The 23,209-nt window shown below is 31.1% G+C and overlaps 1 protein-coding gene across 1 annotated transcript; it reads left to right on the top strand.

Annotated features, from left to right (window-relative positions):
• Positions 1 to 61: 61 nt before the first annotated feature.
• LOC129921404 (solute carrier family 35 member F5) lies at positions 62 to 21,448 on the top strand. The gene is made up of 10 exons (XM_056003212.1): positions 62 to 229; positions 12,161 to 12,498; positions 12,564 to 12,701; positions 19,904 to 19,957; positions 20,019 to 20,252; positions 20,314 to 20,496; positions 20,557 to 20,707; positions 20,777 to 20,936; positions 21,001 to 21,252; positions 21,312 to 21,448. Exons 2-10 carry the CDS (start codon positions 12,409 to 12,411, stop codon positions 21,358 to 21,360), a joined length of 1,311 nt encoding a protein of 436 aa, XP_055859187.1. The 5' UTR covers positions 62 to 229; positions 12,161 to 12,408; the 3' UTR covers positions 21,361 to 21,448.
• Positions 21,449 to 23,209: the final 1,761 nt, after the last annotated feature.

Below are 23,209 nucleotides of genomic sequence, written 5' to 3'. Positions count from 1 at the left end.
CTTATTAATAAATAAATACCCTCTATTTGAGTACATTGAAATAAACGTCAAAAAAAAATTACCCAAAAATGTTGTTGACGTTTCTCATCATCAAAAAAAAACCAAAAAAAGAGAAACACAGAAAAAAAAGTAACTACAAAATATATTTTTTTCTGCGAGCGGAACGACCGACCGTCTCCGTCGTCATCCATTCGTTGTTATTTTTTTTTCCGTCTCTTGTGGGTGTGGAGTACGTATATTTTTTATCTATTTTTCTTTTTATTAAAAATTATTCAATTTGTTTGTTAACAAAAGTATTAAAATAACTTGAAACAAATTACAAATTACAATTACCATCGTGGGTTTGATTCATCTCTTTTCTGTAAAAACATGGCTTCTCTATGAAGAAGAGAAAAAAACTTCTATACAAATCTGAATGAAAAAGTATACAAAAATAACAAAAATTGTATAAAATAATATTTTGCGCATGAAAAAGGTAAATGTCCTCTGTTTTAATTGAGGTTCACCCATGATTGCCATTTAATCATATCCGCAAGGAGATTAAATAATCTCCAAAGAAAAAAAAATGTAAAAAAAGCCTCAAATTGCTTGGAACCCAGAAAAGGTATTTTCTCTTCCGACAAAAGTGACGAGTGACGACTGTTTTTTTTTTTTTTGTCTATTTACTGTCGCTGTGGGAATCAAAAAAACAAAGGTACCTAAAATTTCCAAATAAAGTTAATTTTGTTAGTCACAAAAAAAGACTTAAATAATTTATTCAAATGACCTAAATTTTGTTTTAGTTTTGTTGCCAAATTTAAAACTGTCAACTAAAAGAAAGTGAAACTCTAAAGATTCCATATGTTCTAGAGCAGTTTTTCAGTGGATTTTTCTTTGATTTCAAAAACAGCCAGACAGGTGTCTGGGTTTTGTCATAAATCTGTTTAGCTCAACTGAAATAAACTGCATGATAAGGCTTTTGTTTTTTATTGATTTTACCCAAACCGAGTTGTTTATTGTCTTTCCTGTTTGTGTGTTTGCTCATTCAGCAAAATACAATACCAAAAAAAAATAACAACAACAGCTGCTAGTCGAGGACGACGATGGGTCAATTTGTGAATTGATAAAACAAAAAAGCATGTAGTTGCTTAATAATAGTCCAGACAAAATAAACATAAAAAAGGCTAACCCAGAAATAATTTGCTGAATTTAACAAAAAACAAAAAATGTAGTTATTTAAAGGACCCAGGGTTAACTTTGGGGCTCTTAAGGGCCATTTTTTTCACTATTGCTCAACTTGAAGTAAACTCTCGAGTTTTCCAACCTGAGAGTTGACCTTAACTCGAGAGTTGAAACGCAAGTTGTAATTTCTTTTTTATTCACTAATTATTTTCTCAACTCTCCAGTTGAAGATCTAAAAGCTGAAACACAATCACGCTTTAGAGCGTCGCTTCGTTGCGTTACGTTGAGAAATCCTCAAAGCGCGCTTCTGTCACTTTGACTTTGAACAGCTGATTGCAACATAAAATCTGCTGTCAAATAAAAAAAACACAGTCACTCACAAAATTATTGGGCCAAGTCTCTATCTTGATTAAATTGTGGAAAAATGAAAAAGGATATTAATGTGTTTAAAAAATGCATAGAAATTTGTTTATTCTTTAATCCTATAGTTATAAAAACAAAACCAATCAAAATATATTGTTTTTAACAATAAAACTTAGTCTAAAACATCATTAATTTTTTTTTGTTTTTAATACGTAAATTGTTTTGATTTAAAATATCTCGATGTCGTTTTTTTTGTGCAAAATCTATATAGAGAAATTAAAAAACACACATAGTTTTGCAATAATTTATTTTTTTTTATTCACATTTGGCGCAATAATAATGTGGGTGACTGTAACTATGTCTGTTAAATGTCAGAAAGCGAGCAAAAGTTCAGTCTGGTTGAACTTTTGCTCGCTTTCTTACGTTTCCTTACGTTTGTCAAAAAAAGCGTACGTAAGAAAAGCGTCATTGTGTGAGGATACACAGATTTCCTATAGTTGAACTTTTCGCAGTTGTCAAAATCGACGGCAAAGCGTGATTGTGTTTCAGCTTTAAGTTAGCCAACTTCAAGTTTGAAAAATATCCCTGGCAGTGTTGCCACAAGCTGAAATGAAAAGTCGCTAGGCCAACCCCTAAAAGTCGCTAGATTGGCTGAAATTCTGAAGACAAAAAGTCGCTAGAAAAAAATTGTAAAAAACAAACTTAGGGCTAGAGTAACAAAAAACAAAAAATAATTCAGTCTCATTGTTAATAGTTATTTCGATATCTAGATAATTCTTAAATCTTTTGGAATAAAATACTTAGTATTTATTCTGAATCACATACAAAAAGATCACTATCGATTTCTTCAATATTCTCAGTTGCAAGAACTTCAACAGCATTATTTTCAGTTATTGATCGATCTTTCTATCTTTTACAGCTCTTAACGCATTTTGAACTGCCAACAATTGCATTTTTTCTAAAGCAATGTAATTGCTTAGAACCATTTTTACTTGCTATATAGGTACTATATATCAAGTTATGCATTCGTACAGAAAAAAAAAGTTGAGATAACATTTTTCCATGACATTACGATGGTAGACAATGCCAAAAAAGTGGGTCCCGGAAGTCCGTCTGTCTGTCTGTCAGTCTGTCTGTCTGTATAAGGAGCTACAGCCTAAACGGATGGACCGATTAATGTCAAACTTGGTATGTAGCGTTATTTGGCGACTCTCCAGAGGAGTTTTTGGAATTAATTTTTTTGGACCAAAAATAACGGTACTTGTCATATACCGATTTTAGTAAAATTAAAATATCTCAAAAACGGCTCCAACGATTTTGTTTAAAAAATTCAAATGTTAGTTTTAAGCTAAGGTCTATGTTTCAATAAAAATTTTTTTTTTGAAAATCATTATAAACGGTACCTGCCATAGAACCGCTTTTTTCAAATCCGATTTGCTCCAAAACTGCTTATTTGATTTCAACGAAACTTTTTGTGAAGAAGCATTTATATAATTTAAATATAAGCCAAAAATAAAATTTCGAAAAAAATAATTTTTGGATTTTTAAAAAAATTTTGAAAATTTTTTTTTGAAAAATCAAATTTTCGAAAACGGGACATTCAATTTTTTTGAAATTTTGTTTTTAGGTGTTGATTAGTGATTTCTAAAAAATGGCATACCAATTTTATTTTAAAACTTTTTTTCCAAAAAATTATTTATAAAAAATTAGTTTTTTTAAAAACGGCTCTAACGATTTTGAAATTTTTTTTTCTAAAAATGTATGTTAATATATCAATCAAAACTGCATACTTGTTTTGGAGGGCAATTGAATTTCAGATTTTATTTTATTTTTTTTTTAAACGAATTTTATTTTTTTTCCAAATTTCTATATAAAAAGTCTTAAAAATTAAAAGCAACTTTAACTCCAAGAGCAAGTTCGTGCGACCCAGTCGTGCATTTTATTTGTATCTCTTTTATCAACTTAATTGTAAAAGATTACTTTTTACAGCATTTATTTTGCTGATATCCAATTTAGATTCTATTTTAGATTGAAATATATAAACCAGGTATGGGTGTGTCAAAAAATTGTTTTCAATATCGCAAATTAAATAGTCTTTGTCAGTCTTAATAACATCGGGAATAATAATACCGCTACATAGTGATCGCAGTAAGAAAATTAAAGAATTTAAAAGTTCAAATGGATCACAATGTTCACCTTCAAAAATTTGGCTTCAAAAGTCGCTTGAAATAATCTAGCGACATCAAAATATTTTTTGTCGCGGAAGAAGTTGAAATGTCGCTAGATCTAGCGACAAAGTCGCTAGAATGGCATCCCTGATCCCTGGGCCTGGGATATTTATGAAATATGAAACAAAAACTGACATTTATTTAAATTAAAATTTGAATCCGTCATTTCGATAGCATATTTGTATTTTATTTTGTGTTTAATTTTTCGGTTTGTTTGCTTTTTTGATTTTTGTTTGCTTTGGAATATTAATTCGTTAACACAATAGCTGCGTTCCTTTGGAAATATTTATCTACTTTTTAGTACTTAAAACTACTTTGATCTACTTTGCTATACTGAAAAAGTAGTTCAAAGCAGCTTTAAGTACTAAAAAGTAGATAAATATTTCCAAAGGAACGCAGCTAATAACTGCCAACAACATTTTGACAGAAAAATTGAAAAAAAAAATCTGAAGCAAACTCTCAACTTTGGTCAGCAAACTTCTAGTTGAGAAAACTGGAAGTTGATCAACTCTCAAGTTTAAAATCGAAAGTTAAAAACCTCAACTTGGAGTGAATAAAACCGAATTCGGAAGTTGAGGACAAAAATCCTCAAGTTATGTTCAACTCCGAGTGAAAAAAAAATGGCCCTAAGAGTCCCTGTGACTCCTTAAAATCGCTGGGACTCCAGGACTCTTCTTTTTAAAAATCATTAAAATTTGACTCCATTTACAGATTTGAGACTCTTTTTTTATAAACACAGAAATATTTATTAAATTATGTTATATGAATGCATTCAAAATCGCTTGAAGCTAAAACCTACTTCACTTTTTTATGGGTTCCTCTGCAACATTTTTTTTTAAAGGGCTCATTTCGAATGTAGTTCCGCCAAAATTTAAAAAAAATACAGCACTTATTTCATTTACCTCTACTTCCTGACATATGTCATATCAATGATATTTTTTCTTTAAATTACCTTCCGCCGCTCTTGATATATTACTCAATCTTCCACCCATAGATATATTTAGCAAGCTGGTGGCCGCGAGCACTGCTATAAGACTCCAAGCCATCTCTCAATGGACCAATAACTCTATTGGTCACACAAATATTCTGAATTCATTCGGATCAATCCACAGTCACTCCGACTACACCACCCCACAATTGGTTTTTGGCAATAATTATGAAGTCACCATCCCAAATAGATCAGAATAGGACAATGCCGAATTTCTGAGAGATGATTCAATTCATTTCTACACAGATGGTTCTAAAACCAATGACGGAATGGGTGGCGGGGTTTACTCAGATAGACTTAATGTTAGTCTCTCCTTCCGTCTCCCTAATCACTGCAGCGTGTTCCAAGCGGAAATAATGGCGATTAAAGAAGTATTGACTTGACTCAAAGAAAACGTGATATCTGAATCGTTTTCCACAAAGTCCGTAACTGCCCGCGACTGTCGATCATCTCTCATGGAGATGTCAGAACAGTTTAACATTCACCTCTTTTGGGTGCCGTGTCACAGAGATATTCTGGGAAACTGTGAAGCAGACGAACTCGCCAGAAATGGAACTCTAATACTAATTTTACCCAATAAGTCAAATATTGGTATACCAATCGCAACGTGCAAACTTATGCTGAAGCAAGAAGCTATAGAGGCAACAAACATACGATGGTCAAACATTATAACTTGCCAAACGACCAAGCAGATCTGGCCTAGGCTAGATCCAAAACGTTCAAAAAATTTATTGTCTCTAAGCAGATTGCATATCAGCTCTGTAATAGGTGTCTTAACAGGACACTGTCTCATAGGTAGACACGCCATAAGACTTGTCGTAATCTCTAACGACTTCTGTAGAAGTTGCCTTGATGAGGAAGAAGAAGAAACAATCCAACATCTTCTCTGCTCATGTCCTGCCCTTTCCAGTAGACGTAAAAAATACTTGGAAAAATATTTCTTTGAAGATACTAGTGAACTAATCAATACTGACATCTTCAACCTTTACCGCTTCATTAAAAGCTCCAACTGGTTTAATTAGTGAGGAATTTCCTTACAAAATCATGGTATCACAGCGGACCAATAAATGGTCTAAGTGTGTCAGTCGTTTTCCTGACAGCCATTTCTACCTAACATAACCTAACCTAACCGATTTTTAAGGCTATTTGAAAAATTGCTAAGAAAACAATCAAAATTTTATTTATACAAATTTAAAGCCAAGCTTTAGAACTTGGTATACTTTAACATTTCAGTACTTTTTGTGACAGCATAATTTCAACATAGGAGAGCTTGGCTCTTTTTTTAACAGTAATGTTTTTGTTGTGATTTCACTACTTTTTGCAAGGTTTTGCTGTAGAATATAAAATCTCTATAATTGATGAAAATTCAGAGAAAATGGGCGATTACCACGCCCCTTGTCTAAAATTCTCAAATTTTAAATTTTTTCTTTGGTATAAACTACCGGGCCTAACATTCTACCAAATTTCAAGATTCTACGATAGTTAGAAGTGCTCTATAATATTTGATGAAAATTAATTGAAAATGGGTGTTTACCACGCCCCCTGGCTAAAATTCTCAAATTTTAAATTTTTCTCTTTGTATAAACTACCCAGTTCTAGCATTTTTCAAGTTTTAAGGTTTTACAATTATCAGATCAGAAGTGCTCAAAAATATTTGATGTAAATTAAGCGAAAATGGGCGGTTACCACGCCCCCTGAATTGAAAATCTCAAATTTTCGATTTTTCCCTTTGTATACACCACAAGGCCCATCAACGTGCCAAATAACAAGTTTCTACAATAGCGGGAAGTTCTCCATAATTTTGATGATCTGTCAGTGAGTCAGTGAATCAGTGAGTTAGTTACGGTTTTTGCGATTTTTGAGGCCCTATATCTCAGAAACTACTTATCGTAAGTACCTGAAATTTTGTGAGGTGCTTGGTTTTTACCAGCTTAACAAATGAAGCGAGTTTGAAATTTTTGACATCTTTGGTATGGAAGTAAAAGGGAGGTCGAAAATGGCCTGAGTTGTTTCCTGTTAATAAGGGTGTAGTGCCAAAGTTGCTAGAGAACTTGGCTGGGCACTACCGTGCCCCTTGATTAAAGCTTCCGATGCCCTTCTGGGTATCTCTGGTTTTAACTATTTTTCTTTGATATCTGAATATCCCAACTTTACTCTTCATCCAGAAAAAGTTATTGAAGAATACAAATTATTAGAAATAAAATCCGGTTTTGACTATTAAAATAGTTATTTTTTTCGCTTTAGTGTACATAAATATAATACTGAGAGTTTTGTTTTGACTATAATAGAAACTGTTTATTTTCTCTTAGTAAACCTAATTGTTGTTTTCTAGAGATTAACTAGTACCTATTTTTCAAGAAAATTGACATAAACCTAAGTCATTTTTTTTTAAGTTTAAGTTGTGTTCTATGAATATTTATTTATGTTTTGTTTAAAGAGAACTTTTTTGTTAATTTTTGTATAAACCAAACATATTGAATTATAACGGTGAAAAATTATGATGTTTTACTTGAAGTTTTGATGGGACTCCTTTTTTCCAGCCAGGACTCCTTTTTATGAGTCCTTCCAACATTTTTCAGAGGTAACCCTGAAAGGACCACATTATTTACTAGTTTTTTTTCGTTTAAGAGTAATAGACAAAAAACCGATATTTTCGACATTCGACACATTTTAAAACCACGATATCTTCTAAACGATATCTCGTAGAAAAAAAAAAAATGCATAACATTTTTTTTAGGGAATTACAAAACCTACAAGTCATCGATATGCTTTTTTTTTGATAAGTTCGCCCGTTTCAAAGTTATATACGAATAACCTACATTTTCGACAATTAACCTTGAATAACTTTTTATGCACACAAGGCAGTTTTGGGGACTTTTGACATTTTACTTCAATCGACATTTAAATGCTCTGTACCAATTTTCAGCACTTTGCGAATTATTTCTGGGTTGAATGTCTATTTTGACCGGACTGGCTTTCTTTTTCGTAAGTCGCCGCTGCTTCCGTCTTTGTTTGATTGTTTTACTTTTCTATGTTCTTAATATTTGTTTTATCTATTTTTGTTGTGAAAATGGGGTTTCTTAAAAAAAAACAATAAAAAATTGAGCAAACAACAATTTAAAAAAGTTTAATTAGACTTAGTTTGCATAATATACAAATATATGCCTTATCTTTTATCGTTGTCGTTGTGGTAATCGTAAGCATATAGTTTTTTTCAGTAGCGATTCGCCTTTATTGCTGTAATTGCTACAACAAACGATAAGGAGGTGGGCATTAGAAGTCGCATGCAGTGGGGTTAGAGTAAACTAATTGCTATCGCGAATGTATTTAGATGTTTTTAAGTTTCAAATGAAATGAGTCACAGCAATAAACGAAATCCTAAATTAAAACATGGATCTTGTGAAACCAAAGTACTTACCTTCCTTCAGTTCTATCCCTATTTGCTTTCTCTTATTTTGTGATTTTTAATTTTTGTAGATTACCTATTTAAAGTTTACCTCGTAGTTTCTTGAGTAAGGACTTACTTACTTATGATGACACTACCCCATTGTATATATAGCTTCTTTCAATCAACTTCGGGTTTGAAGGATTAATGCTAAAGCCTTGGCTAGTGACACGACCCCGAAAAGCTTCTACAATTCAATGGGGAGTGCACAGCATAGAGACTGTAGCTTACATGGGGACCTATTTGTCCATTAACATATCCTTATAACATATAGTAGAAGTTCTCCTCAACATAGACTAGTTCATTTTGCTCATGTTTTCCATTGAGACTTGCGCTAGATCGTTCAGTTCTTCAACAAACCAACCATCGAAGACGATTTGTTTAGAGGTTTGGAGAGTTGCTCCAACAGAAATCGGATACGAATAAATTCATTCTGGTGGCTATTGTAAAATCCCTTTCCGGAGAGATTATATCATTCTCTAAAGATTGCAATTTTCGAATTTATCTTTGTGTATTCTGTTTCTTTTGCAACTTGAGTAGCTACTAACCACCAGGGCTAAGTATCTTTATGAACGAAAAAACTAGGAAATCTAGTTCTATGAAATCTTTCCAGCTACGAAGTCAATAGGCACCTTCAAACAACTATCGGATAGGAAAATCTGGAATACCCGTATCTGTAATTCTTCTTCTTCCTTTTTCTCGGCGCTGTTATGATCTCGATGTCGAGGGGATCATAACTATCCCACGTAACTGCTTCACACTAGTGATCCGCCTGTGGGGTTCGCCGGGTTGACCTCAGAAATCGGCGGCAAGCCTCCCGGTTTTGTATTGTTCCATTTCTAAGGCCAACTGATTGCTGGTGGTTTTGCATTTGCTTGTACCAGGAGTTTTTAGGCCTACCTTTCTTTCTATACCCGTATCTGTAATATATTTTTGAATGAAACGCTATCCAGGTAGCTTGCCCGAGCAGCTACAAGAAAAATATGTAAATATTGAGAAGAAGTAATTGTTCCTTTTGAGCAAATTACATTTGACTTTATTTCTTGCAAAATTATTTTATTTTCAAACTGAATAATCGCGGGAAAAGTAATCAAAATAAAAAAGGCCATACGTTTATCAGCTGATAACTCAGATTACTCAGTATTTTTGGTTAGGAGTTTTATTTTGCAGCTTTTCCTGTGTCTAAACTGTTTTACAAATGTGTTGAATTATTTACAATGTAAACCATTGTAATACTGTTCCCATATTTGAGCAAAGTGTTCAACAATTTGCAATTTTTTTGAGAATCTTACAAAAATTACAAAATCTTTGTCTTAAAGGATTGTAGTGATATCCCATTTGTTTTTTTTTTTTTTATTTACGAGAGGAATGAAGGTGGAATAAATCAACAATGCGCCGTCATTGCTTAGTTTCTCACAGAGTTATAATGTATTCCATGCATTAAAATTATATGTTAAAATGTAATTCATGGGGAACATTTTCAAAATCCTGTGATTTGAATTTTGTGAAATTCATTATCGACTATCTTCAAGTGATATTGTTCCTCTTAAAAGATAACGACATTACCTAATTATTGAGCAAAAATGATGAACTTGGCTAAACCCAGCATCTGGCGTTGTGGGTTTGTACACAATTTAACAAAGGAAGTAATTTAAGTGTCAATAAATGTCGTTAAATTTTACTTGAAAAGAATCAATAAATGCTGAATAAATAATATTAATTGTTTTTTTTTTTCGTTTTTAATAATTGTTGATGGTTCTTACCTTTCAAGTTCATTTACATAATTAAAATCAACAAAAACAAAATTGACTCAATAAAATATGTGCTCTAATGTGATCTATAAAGATTACGATTTTTATGTAGACATACCAATTAAGTCAAGAAAAGTATTACTAAAGTATTACAATTCAGTACTACTGAGTATACTCAAAATACAAAGTAGTATGATCTCGCATCGCAACTTCTGAAATAAAATGCACGACTGGGGCCGCACGTACTTGCTCTTGTAGTTCAAAGTATCTATATCTTAGATAACTATTGGAAATTAAAGATTTTCGTTAAATTAAAAAAAAAAAAAAAAATAAAAGTAAAAAAATTCCATTTAAACTTTTTTTTTCAAAACATTTTAGATTTTTTTTACATTTAACACTTCTAAATGACAAGAAATATCTGTCTGCAAATTTTGAATAAAATTGGCTTAGCCTTTGATGAAATATACGACATTAACTAAAAAATGCATCAGTTTGGCAGAAAACGGCAACGCCATACCGTTCTAGGAAATTTTTGTGAAAAACTAAAAACGCAGTTTTGTTAGACTCATTAAGACTATAACGAATACCAAATTTAATCGAAATCGTTAGAGTCGTTTTCGAGAAAATTCAAACTCATTAACGATACACGGGAAGAGCCGACATTAGTGATTGAAAAAAAAGAAATTGTCATATTTCCACTATCCGTATTTTTTGAGAAAAACTAAAAACGCAGTTATATTAGATATACGTACAGCATTACTTGTGTCAAATTTAATCAAAATCGTTAGAGCCGTTTTCGAGAAAATTGCAATACCTCGAAAAGTTTGTATGGGAGGTATACGTTCTAGGCGAGATATTAAAAAACAAAAAAAAAAAAACAACCTTGGAAATTACGAAATAATCATCTGTACCAAATTTCAAGAAAATTCGTCCACCTGTTTAGGCTGCAGCTTCTTTTACACCTTTTTTTGACGACGCACAGACGCACCGACGCACAGACCGACGGACGTCATGACGAAAACCACTTTTTCAGACTTCTCCATTATCGTAATGTTAGTTTTGATTAAGACCTCGAATTATTTTTTTTGACACGAAACCAATACTTGCCCTATAGAGCAAGTAAAAATTATGGCCAAAAAGAGAAACCGTCGAGCTTTGGAATTATAAAGAAATAACGTACATTATATTCTTTTCAAAAAACAATTTAAGTTATTTTTTACGTTCAGGTGACGATATAATAATTGTTTTCTCAAAAACAAATCCACAACAGCGTCATTAGAAATAGTTTTTAATATTAAATTTGAAAGTTTGAAATATTAAATTACTAATTAGTTTTTTCTTTTGATTTATCTTCGAAGAGAATGATGTCTTGAGCTCAATGTTATAAAAAGCACTTTAATAACACACAAAGCTATCTATATATATATATTATAATTCAGTTCAAACTTCATTATACAAAATTTATAAAGGGCAATCACCCAAAAAGCTGTCCTCTGTTTTCATAATCTCTCTGAGTTAGGTATGAAGATTTTTTTTTAAATAATAAAAATGTCACTATCATTATTTCATTATTGTTTCCCAGCTTTAAATAATGCGATTTTAAACAAAAACATAACAATCATCCAAGCAAAACATCACCGTTGACTAAATGCTTGTTATCTGTATCTTAATAGGAAAACATAATGTCAGTTGGTGTGCATTGCTTTGTTGCACTTTATTCTCATCGATAAACATTAATTTACTCTGTCGTATGGTGAACTTTCAGCATGCAGTAGATTACCCTAAGACCTACGAGTAGGTACTATCGAATAGAAGCTTATCAGTTTGATCAGTTCTACACGCTTCGGTAATAGTTTTAATGTGTTTCCAACATTTACATTATAGGAAATAGTATGTACATATATTGCTTCCTATGTGAAAAAGATAGTAGTCGTATGTAAAATTATACAAATTATACACATATTTCTGAAAGACTTCGAATTATAATGTCATAAGTTGAATAATAAAAACAAATATTGATTAGCTTTTTACTATCATACAAGTTTATGTGTTTATTATTTTATTTACTAGCATTTGATTGAAATCGCAATTCTGATTAATGGTAATAATTCTGTGAGACATTTTACTCTAATACCATGAATCACTATCAAATAAATCCAAATCCAATTGCATTAAACCAATTCAAATTCATATTTTTATTTGTTATCTTTTTTTATTATTACAGGAGCTGTAAGAGTGAATCATTTCAAATAAAAATGAACTTTTAAGAGCTCAATCACGTTAAACGAACGCAATTGTTCAAATACAAATCAAAGGCAGAAAAGGAAAAAAGAAAAAGACACATCACAAACATCACATTTTCGTTATATATTCCCCCCTGCATCAATGCATCCGCGCCTCCGAACGAAACTCGAAATGAGAATCTGGATAAAGATCATTTAACACATCAGCAAAATCGTCAACTCGCACATTATGCTAAGCAAGACACAAAAACTTATTTTAGGTATAATTGTTTTAATACTCGTCGACATTATATGGGTAACGTCCAATGAGATCACAAAGGTAAGTCTTTTATTTTTGTATTCATTTAAATGTGTTAATATCAATTTTGTTGTTCTTATTTACAGTTTCTATACGAAGATGAAAAATATGATAAACCTTTCTTTTGTACATATTTTAAGACATCTATGTTTACAATTTACCTAATTGTTATTGGCTTAATAACACCATGGAAAGAGGCATGCGAACAACCGGGAAATTATTCGGTAAGATTAAATTTTTGTTTTTATCAGCAAGTAAGCATTTACCAGAGGGAACCTAGCATATGTAGGTGTAGAATTTTATCAAACATTTTTTTTAATAATTGTTACTGTCTTATCGAAATGTTGTCTTGTAATAGATAAAAAAAAGCAAACACACCCCTTGAAGTGAAGTACCCAGACAGAGTTTTAGCATTATATTGTAGATTTTATTCTCATCTCTCGCTGAGAACAGACGTGTTTCTTAAGGTGTCGTGGGGTGCGCACAAATAACTTACATAAACTGTTCTATAATCGAAGAAAAATCTTTACAAACATGAAGTGCTTAATTTGCAAAATCGAAATAGATAAAAGTGAAGCAATTAAGGTTAAATGTTGTGACTGTGATACAACTTTCCACGGGCATTGTGTAAATGTTCAGCTCGCTGATTTAGAGGATATGTCTGCAAATGGCAAATCTTATCGATGTGATAAATGCCGCATAACACGCCGTCGGCTATCGCCCCAACAACAACAACCCTTTATATCGGAGAGCATGCAAAAAACCACACATCCAATTGAAAGCCCATCGAAATCAACAACAACTGCATCGACTTCCTCTACCTCCAGCCTAATACATCAAGTTCCACCTTCGAGCATGTATACCACACAGTGCACTGATACAACCGTTCACTCATCTTCGGTCAATGACACATTGACCTTACAAAAAATTTATGATGAAATTTCAAGCTTAAAAAAAATTTATGATGAAATTTCAAGCTTAAAAAAAATCAACATTGATTTTCTTAGCACAATGCAACAATGATTTAAACATTGATACTCTAGTAAGCAATTCTGTTGTTGATCTTTATAAGGTTCTAATAGCTGAAAATGGTCTTATATCTTTCGTGAACGAAGTGACTAGGCCTTGTTCTGGTACGTGCCTTGACCATGTTTTTGGCCGTTTTGACAAGATTCCTTGTAATTTACTTGCTGGAATTAACCTTGAACTTAATATAACTGACCACTGTATGACAGGAATCCTCTTCGAAAGTGTTAGATGTGAGAACATTGAACGTTGTACCCAACCCCCCATTATCAGAGTCAACTATCAACTTTTAAATAGCAGATTACTGTATGAAAATTGGAATAGCGTCATGATTGAAGAAGATGTATCCATTGCCTACGATTTATTTCTTAAAATTTTAAAAGAACACATAATCTTATCAACTTATACTTTAAGGCAGAGCAGTTCGAATAGGAATCTTAAACCATGGGTAAACTCATCACTGATCAAAAAAATAAAACAGAAAAATAATTTAAGCATAAAATGTCTGAAACATCCTATGAATTTAAGTTTGAAAACCAGGTATAAGAGACTATGTAAAAAAGTGAACGAAGAAATAAGAGCTACAAAGAATTCCTTTTATCAATCTAAAATCCATACGGCAAAGGGCAACATAAAAAAAGAATGGGAAGTCATTAACAGTATTTTAAATAGGAACATTTCCAATAGCAACAATCAAATCGTACTAAAAGATGGTATAGTTGTTTTATCGAATCCAAAAGATGTAGCGGATGAATTTAGTTCCTTTTTTGCGTCTGTTGGTCATGGTTCTTTTTCAGAAAGCATACATTCTTCACCTAACTGTTGCTATGAGACTGATCCTCAAGAAAACCTTTCGAACAGTTTCTTTTTTGAGCCAATTACAGGAATTGAAGTACTTAAAACAATAAACTCTTTAAATAATTCATCTTCTCAAGGCAAAGATGAAATATCTAATATAATGCTTAAAAAAGTTGGACCAAATTTGGTAGAAGTATTGACACATATTTTTAACTTAAGCATATACTCCGGGAAGTTTCCTGATGAATTGAAAAAAGGTATGATAATTCCATTATTCAAAAAAGGAAGTAAAACAGATAAAGGAAATTATAGACCAATAACTTTGTTGTCTTCAATATCGAAATTGTTTGAGAAGGTAGTGAAATCAAGAATTCTGTCTTACCTTTATAAAATAAACTTTTTGAGTCCATTGCAATTTGGATTCAGGGCTGGGCTTTCTACTGAGGATGCTCTTCTACAATTTTGCTGCATTTTACAAGAAGGTTTAGATGCTAAGAAAAACTGTGCTGGTCTTTTCGTAGATATTACTAAGGCCTTTGACATGGTGAACCATAACATACTCTTGGATAAATTGTATAAAATTGGTTTTCGTGGGTTCATCTGGAAATGGCTAGAGTCTTATTTGAAAATTAGATCACACATTGTGAAAGTTGGGTGCAGCATAAGTTCCTCTAAAAATAGTCCTTTGGGAGTCCCCCAAGGATCCGTGCTGGGCCCAATTTTATTTTTGGTTTATATTAATTCGCTTTTTTCACTTCCTTTCCGAGGTAAAGTCAGAGCCTTTGCCGATGACCTTGGAATTGCATACTGTAACAATAGTCCTTTGAATCAAATTTCAGATATTAACTATGATGCTCACTTGCTGAGATTTTGGTTTGCTAAACATGAGTTAATTGTGAGTAGCAAAACTAAGTTAATGTTTTTCAGCCTGAGGGGTAATATCTCTCCGGATATTCCAATAATTTTTCATTCTCACGATTGCCCCAGTCATAAGTTACTTTATGGTGAATGTAATGCTAACCATACTCAATCATATCATGGCAATGTTAAATGTAGTAGTAGTTGTTTTGAAATTGCAAAAGTTGAAGACTTTAAGTACCTCGGGATCCATATTGATCAAAACCTTAACTGGGACAAGCACATAGCTATTTTAAAAAACTATCTTCTCTCATCCACCCGTTGTTTCTACCACCTGAGAAATCATTGCTCTTCAAATTTGTTGAAAATGGTTTATTTTGGTATTTTTCATTCCAAGTTGCAATATGGAATACCCTGTTGGGGTGGTGCATATGTCAACAAACTGCAACATCTCACCGTGATTCAAAAATCAGCTGTACGTAACGTTTGTAAAACCCATCGTTTGACACCATCAATGGAACTGTTTAGGTCTTTAAAAATCCTTCCCGTTAGACATTTATATTTTTTTAAAGTTCTAAAAGTATTTTTTAATAGAGCTGGATATTTGCAAAGTCCGATTTCAGACACACGAAGCCTTAGAAGTAATTCCACCTTTATAGTAAACATCCCTTACTTTCGCACGACTAGCTACAGAAACTCCTATTCCATTGTTTCCTGCAAACTTTTTAATACGCTTCCTATAGAAGTTCGTAAAATAAGAAATATTGGCGCGTTTTTAAAAGAAATAAAGTTATGGCTTCTTGCCGTAGACCACCAAGAAATAGAAACTTTGCTACGTTACACTGTTTAAAATTAAACTTATGCAAATATATTTTAATACGATTTGTTTGCTGAAATTTAACTTTTTTGAGAATCTTATAAGCTTTTTATATTCGAATTTTCTTTTCATTTCTTTTTGCTAAAATTAATTTTATTTTCCAAATTCATAATTTTGAATGTATAAATTGTATTAATTTTGTTTCTTCCTTTATATTTTTGTAACCCCACACAAAATAAAATCGATGTGGCATCACCACTGTTTTTTTTTAAACAATTGTTGCCACTAACTATTCTTATTATAAAATATTTTTGTTAACCATATCTATGTATTCGAGCACAATGTAATATTTGAATTCATTAATAAGAATAAAGAACTTATCTATCTATCTCTATCTATTTGAAATTCAAATATTGAATTCCAGGTTAAACAAACAAATTTATTAGGAATTCAGATATAATTGTCGTAGGCTACTGTTTAAAAGCACCCAGGGGTACATAAATTAAATTGAATTTAAATTTTTGGGGGGAGGAGCAAAAGAAGACTTAAAAATCTTTGTAACTTGAGCTGAATATATACAAAATTTGTGTATCGACAAATTACATTGCTAAAAATCAACTGATTTAGCTCTACCATGATCACACTCCATTTTCGCATGGACTAAATGCAATTAAAAGCTATAGGTTTGTTACAACAGACAACCAATAACGGTTTGTTGACTAGATTTTGATTGTTTAACAAATCACAAATTTGGTTTTGATGATTGGAAATCTGAAGATGATCACGAATAAGCTTGTGTTGGAACTCTTTTTAGTCACCATCCTCCTTCTGATTTACATTTCCAAAAACCGTACAAATAGATTGGATTTGCTATTCGACTTATACCTAATTCACGATAATGCGAGGCGACAAGACGGGAGCGAGCGTTGCGTTTTCTCTCAACGTTTTCTATTAAAAATCGTTAGGCATTTCCCAATATTGCTAGATTTTTACTTGCGATATAGGTACTATAGGGCAAGTTTAGGATTCGTAAAAAAATCGAACTCGAGATAACAATTTTACATGACATTACGATGATGGAGAATGCCAAAAAAGTGGGTCCGGCAATTCTGTCTGTCTGTCTGTCTGTCTGTCTGTCTGTCTCTATCTGGAGCTGCAGCCTAAACGAGTGAAGTGATTTTCTTCAAACTTGGTAGTTAGCAGTTTTTGGTGATTCCCTAGAGGGGAAATTGAAATTTTTTTTTATGACCAAAACTAACGGTACCTGCCATATAACGGAAATAGAAAAGGTAATTTTTTTCAAAAACGGCTCTAACGATTTTGATTAAAATTTTTGTGTGTAGTACTACACATAAGGGCCAACTTTTTAAATAAAAAAAATATTTTTTATACCGTTATTAACGGTACCTGTCATAGAACGGTTTTTTTCGTTTCTGAATATCTCGTACAAAATTAATCCGATTTAAATGAAAATTTTTATACAAAAGTGTGTAAGTAAAGATAATATTAAAATTTTAGAAAATTTTCAAAAAACGCATTTTTGGTTTTTTAAGAAATATTTCAAAATTTTTTTTTGAAAACGGATCAATGAAAAATTTTGAAATTTAGTTTTTATGTGTAAATTAATTATTTCTTCAAAATGGCATACCAACTTTTTTTTTGAAAAATGTTAAAAAAAATTTTATATATAAAAAATTATTTTTTTAAAAAACGGCTCCTACAATTTTCAAAATTTTTTTTCTAAAAATACCTTTTTATACGAGAAATAAAATGGCATATTTGTTTTTTTTTTTTAAGATATTTTAAAACGGAGTTTTATTAATTATAAAAACAGACTTAATTTTTTTATACTACTTATGAAATTTCTTCAAAATATCAAATTTTAAATTTGAATAAAAAGCTTTAACATTATAGTTACTTTAAGCATAAGAGCAAGTACGTGCGACCCCAGTCGTGCAATTTATTTATCCATATAATAAGCTGCCTTTCATTTTCGAAAAATTGTAGTCTCGTGAGTATTTTTTCAAAGCTTTCGAAAATTCAAAACAACGAGAAATGCAATATTGTTTCATACAATTTCATTGTTTGGAATTTTTTTTAACTCGTCAACGAGACTCTCGCAACGATCTCGTCTCGCCGTCTCGCAATATTGTGCATCAGGCATCAGATGCGCATCCTTACTCTAGACTTAACGTCGCAAACATACAAAAGATTCTGTTATTTCTACTTTTTAATTTGGGAAACCTACTTTGTCAAAATTCTATCCGCTAATGGATTAAGCTTCTATTCTTATCGGCAGCTGCGTGTTATTTTTGTTACTCCTTCTACGGATGCGTATAGCAATGACAAAAAAAACACACAACTTTTCCATTTAAACAAATGTTCACGTTCAATTACAACAATTTTTTGAAAGTTCGAAATTTAATATTTTTTATCATCAAAAAAATATCCCGTTCTTTAATTGTTCTTTAATTGCAAGTATTAGTTTCGTTTCGAGAAAAAAGTTTGAGGTTTTAATCAAAACCAACATTATGATGATGGAGAATTCTGAAAAAGTGGTCTATGCATCCATCTGTACACATTTCTATAACCTAAACGGGTTGACAGTTTTTCTTCAAATTTGGTACAGATGATTTTTATAAAATTCTGAAAGTTGTTCTTTTTTTGTTTTTTTATATCCCACTTAGAAAGTGTATCTCCCATATATGTAAATTTTTCAAGCAAATTACTCGAAAATGTCGGCTCTTCCCCAACATCCAACTTACAACTAACATAAAAGTGCTTTGAATTGAACTGCAAGAGCAGTCGTGAATTTTATTTTTTTTAGGTTTCAAAAATTATCAACCCTGTTGTTTATGACGATCAGTGACAAATGACAAACACGAAAATGGTTCAGGAAGGAATGGAATTATCATATTTTTTCGGCTTAGAAAAAACGACATGTGAGCTCTTAAAATTTTCTCACGTAGCAACAATCAACTGACAAAAACTAAAATTGCGCGTTCAGGTTATTGTAAGGTTATTGTATTAATTTAATTGTTTGATTGTAATTACCAAGTGCCTAATATTGACATTTTTTACTATTATTCCAAAGGATAATAATAATAATAATTAATTAACAAAAATTGTATCTGCAGTCGATTCTTTTCCATTTTCTAATGAATATAAATTCGCTACTTTTTCCGAAAAACCGATCCTTCAATTCAATTTTGAAAAATAACACACATTCCTAAACCATTGCATTGCTAAGTTATAACTTTGTTGACCACGATTTTTTAAAGTTGCTTGATACCTCTTTATTAAAATTTCAACTAACGTATTGAATCTAATATGCGGAGTGGATTACCAAGTACTCTTGTTTAATCCCTGCTCAGATATCGTTTAAATTTTTGAATTTTCCTTACCCAACCTTAACATCATTCCAGAAATGTTCTATGTGGTTAAGATTAAGACTTTGAGCTGGCCAGGTAAAAATATCGATTTGTTTGTCCCAAACAAATATTTCACTACTTTGTATGCATGTTTGGGGGTATTGACATGAGTTAATATCCATTAGTAAGAGGGTTAAGAAAAGCATAAATTGGCAAGTGCACGAAACTAAACAAAATAACGGAACTTTTAAGACTTTTTCATTGGTCCGTTGTTTTTGAAAATATACCCAAAGAAAACAAATTATAAAAATCATCCAACATACCTACTTGAAATTTAAATCGTAATATTTTTTCTCATTAGTGTACCATTTCTGTGTCCATAGCTGAAAAAAAGAGCAGCCAATGTATTGAATCGCATTTAATCGAATCATTAAAAATGTATATAAGTGAAAAAAGCCGTTTGATTTCTTGTCTTAGCCATATTGCAAAAATCGGAAATTTAATCATACTAAAAACCATAGAAAACTTTTCAATTTCTTTTTTGTTTCTATTAAAGGCTATTGACCAAACAACCGAAGATGAAAACTACTACGCAACACAAGGATCACTTGTAAGTCAATAAAATATAAAGAATGAAATGATTTAAAATTATTCATAACTAACTTTTCTAGAGTGATCCAACATACATTCCCATACGTACACCTGGAACTATATCCGGCACAGAGAGTGATGACTCTGGTATTCGTATAGTGAGATTCAATAAAATGGCTGAAGTCCGTGAGATGTCGGCTCATGAAGCAACCGAAGCGCTTATGTCGCGTCTATCTTATGCAGCAAGTTTAAGGATACGTAGACAAAGAACACATCACAAGACTGCAAAGACAGCACTTCTTTTTAGTATCCTTGTAAGGTTTTTTTTTTGTTTCTTATGTAATTCTTAAATTTAAATAAACATTTTTTTTGCAGTGGTTCATAGCGAATTGGTTATATCAATTGTCGTTGGAACAAAGCCAAAGTGCTATGGTGGTACTGCTTAGCTCATCATCTAGCTTCTTTACACTTGTATTAGCTGGTTTTTTCCCTTCGTCCACTGGTGATAAATTTACATTCTCAAAGTTCTTAGCTGTAGCAATGAACATTAGTGGTGTTGTAAGTTTTTTCTAAGGTCTGATTACTTAATTTTAAATTATTCTAATGTTTACTTGATAGGTGACTGTGACAATATCTGATATCTCAGATTCGAAGTTTTCCCGTGGTGTTATTTTAGCTTTATTTAGTGCATTCTTTTACGCGGCGTACCTGGTCTTTGTGAAGAGAAAAAGTGACACTGAAGAAAAAGTAGACATTCCATTATTTTTTGGTAATAATTTTAGACTCTTTAGTATTTTGTACATTTTTTATAATGTTTTTTTTTTTTTTTTAATTTAAGGTTTCGTTGGCCTCTGGAATCTAATGCTCATGTGGCCAATATTTTTCGTTCTAAATTTTCTTCAAATTGAAACTTTTGAGCTTCCCAATCAAAATCAATTTGCGGTGCTATTTCTTAATGGTCTTATTGGTACTGTTGTATCTGAAGCTCTTTGGCTATGGTAAGCTATTCTTGGATTCCAAAATAACTCTTTAATATTAACCTATTTATGTCCTTATTTAAAGGGGCTGTTTTCTAACATCATCGCTAATTGGAACACTTGCAATGACATTACAAATTCCAATGTCCATTGTTTTTGATCTCATCCTCGAAAGGAAACCCTACTCATCTTCATTTTATATAGGTTCAATTCCAATATTTTTTGCATTGCTATTAGTTGCGTTACTAACGAAAAACGATGATGCTGATCCAATATTTTGCTTTTTCAAATTAATTCATCGGAAATTATGTCGGTGCCGAAAAGCGAGTATCGTTAGGTGAGTTTTTAAAAAGTCTCCTTTAAAAAAAAGGATAATTTAAAATGTTTGTTTTATAGAATAAATGATGAAGAACAACAAGAATCTCTAATTGGAAATCATGATTAGGAGTATATTATTCCCTCAAATTCTATAAGACTACGAGGGAATAATAAAATCTAATCTCCAGCTAAAAAATTGTCACAGGAAAGAAAAACAACAAATTTAATCTGCGCTATAAAGTCCTCTCTTTTTGATTAGCTAAATACATTACACACTACATACATATATATTTTTTGAAACAAATATACCGCGATATAAAAAAGAAAGAAAAAATAAAATAAAAAATATATATTCTTTGTGATATCAATAATAGTTATATGTATAGGTATTTAAAACAAAAAAATAAAAAAAAACAAATTGATTTAAGTTTAAATTTAAATATAATATTTTTAGATTTTCGTTTTTTTTAACTTGTCTTGTTATACTCTTGTATTTATTTAATTTTTGTTTTTTTAAATATTTTTTTTTGTTAGTTTTGAAATTTAACTCTTATATCCCCCCACACAAAAAGTATGTAACAGAAATTATTATTATTAATAAAATAATGTGTATTTTAGTTAAGATAAAAAAAAATCATTCGAAAAAGCATATAAATAATATAAAGAAAAAAGAAAAAAAGACTTTTATGCCTCCCCCTAAATAAAAAATAATACAATATGTAAGTATTTTCTTGTACTCAATAATAACAACAACAAAAATTTTAAATGTATTTAAAAAAATGATAATAATATATAATAAGATATATTTTGAAACATTCTTAAAAAAAAAATAAAAACATAAAACTTCAATAAAGATGAAAAATTATTAAACATTGTATGTTTTTTTTTTTTTAATTTTTGTTTTTTGCATGATTTGTTTTTTTCATTTTATTTTTGCATTTTCTACCATGACCATAATTATGCCATTTATTTGTAAAACTTTTTCGGGACCATTCCTTTAATGCAAATCAGTACAAACAATTGAAAAGCGATTTAGTAGAGGCTATCGATAATATAAAATTCTCAAAAGTTTCACCTGGAATTAATTGGTATCATTTCGTGAAATTTTTGTTCCAGTAAAAAATATCGAACGAGATTCATGATCGCACAATAAACTGCGGAGCAAAAAAAAAAAACATTTTCAGGAAAGTTAATTTCTCCTGGAGGTTGACGAGAGGCCCAATAGGTTTTTCAATAGAAAATTTAAAAACATTTTTTTTTGAAGCCACTTAACCTTTTTGGAGTTACTCAATTACATATTCTATTTTGAAAACTGCTATAAGATTGTACTCCGAAAAATCGAATATCTTCTAAACGGTTTAAGCAATCAATTTGATGCCAAGGAATTTTTTGTAGAACGTTTAAGCTCCTACAAGAATACATCTTGCTGATTTGAAAATAATAAATTTTCAGTGAACTGGAAAAAGCAAGATTAGATTAATGAAAAAAGTTAACAAGACCTTTTTTGTGATGCAATCTGTTTCCTACAAGAATATGTCTTGCGCGTTTGATTATTATAATTTTTCAATTTGTTACAAAATTAAGAACAAAAAACGAATTTAATAAGATTTTCTCGATTTTTGGACCTCAAATATTTATAAATCTATTAAACGGTTATATAAACGAAAAAGAGTATGAGGCCTTTTTTGTAAAGCGTTGAATTTCCTACAAGATTATTTAAAGAAATTTGCTAAAAAGTCAATTAATAAAAAAATGATTTTTTTCTAGTAGAAGCTTGATGTAAAAATGAAAAATTGCGAAGCGGAGGACCTTCCCATTAATATAAAGAGCTCATATTTTCGGAGTACAAAATCAAAAATATAAATTTCCATTTTTTTTTACCCACCCTAATATACATATAACAATACAACTTGAATTTACGATGAAAGAGAAAAGTGTGTTCTGCAAAAGCTACAGCTTGGTATGTAGCAGTTTTT

Source organism: Episyrphus balteatus, chromosome 1 (genome assembly GCF_945859705.1).
Source record: "Episyrphus balteatus chromosome 1, idEpiBalt1.1, whole genome shotgun sequence".
Taxonomy (NCBI): domain Eukaryota; kingdom Metazoa; phylum Arthropoda; class Insecta; order Diptera; family Syrphidae; genus Episyrphus; species Episyrphus balteatus.
This window is presented reverse-complemented; position numbering and strand designations above follow the sequence as displayed.

Coding starts and splice junctions, on each gene's coding strand:
- LOC129921404 (XM_056003212.1), top strand. CDS start 12,409: ATGCTAAGCAAGACACAAAAACTTATTTTAGGTATAATTGTTTTAATA. Junction 12,702..19,903: donor AACAACCGGGAAATTATTCG/GTAAGATTAAAT, acceptor TTTCTATTAAAG/GCTATTGACCAAACAACCGA. Junction 20,253..20,313: donor CACTTCTTTTTAGTATCCTT/GTAAGGTTTTTT, acceptor TTTTTTTTGCAG/TGGTTCATAGCGAATTGGTT.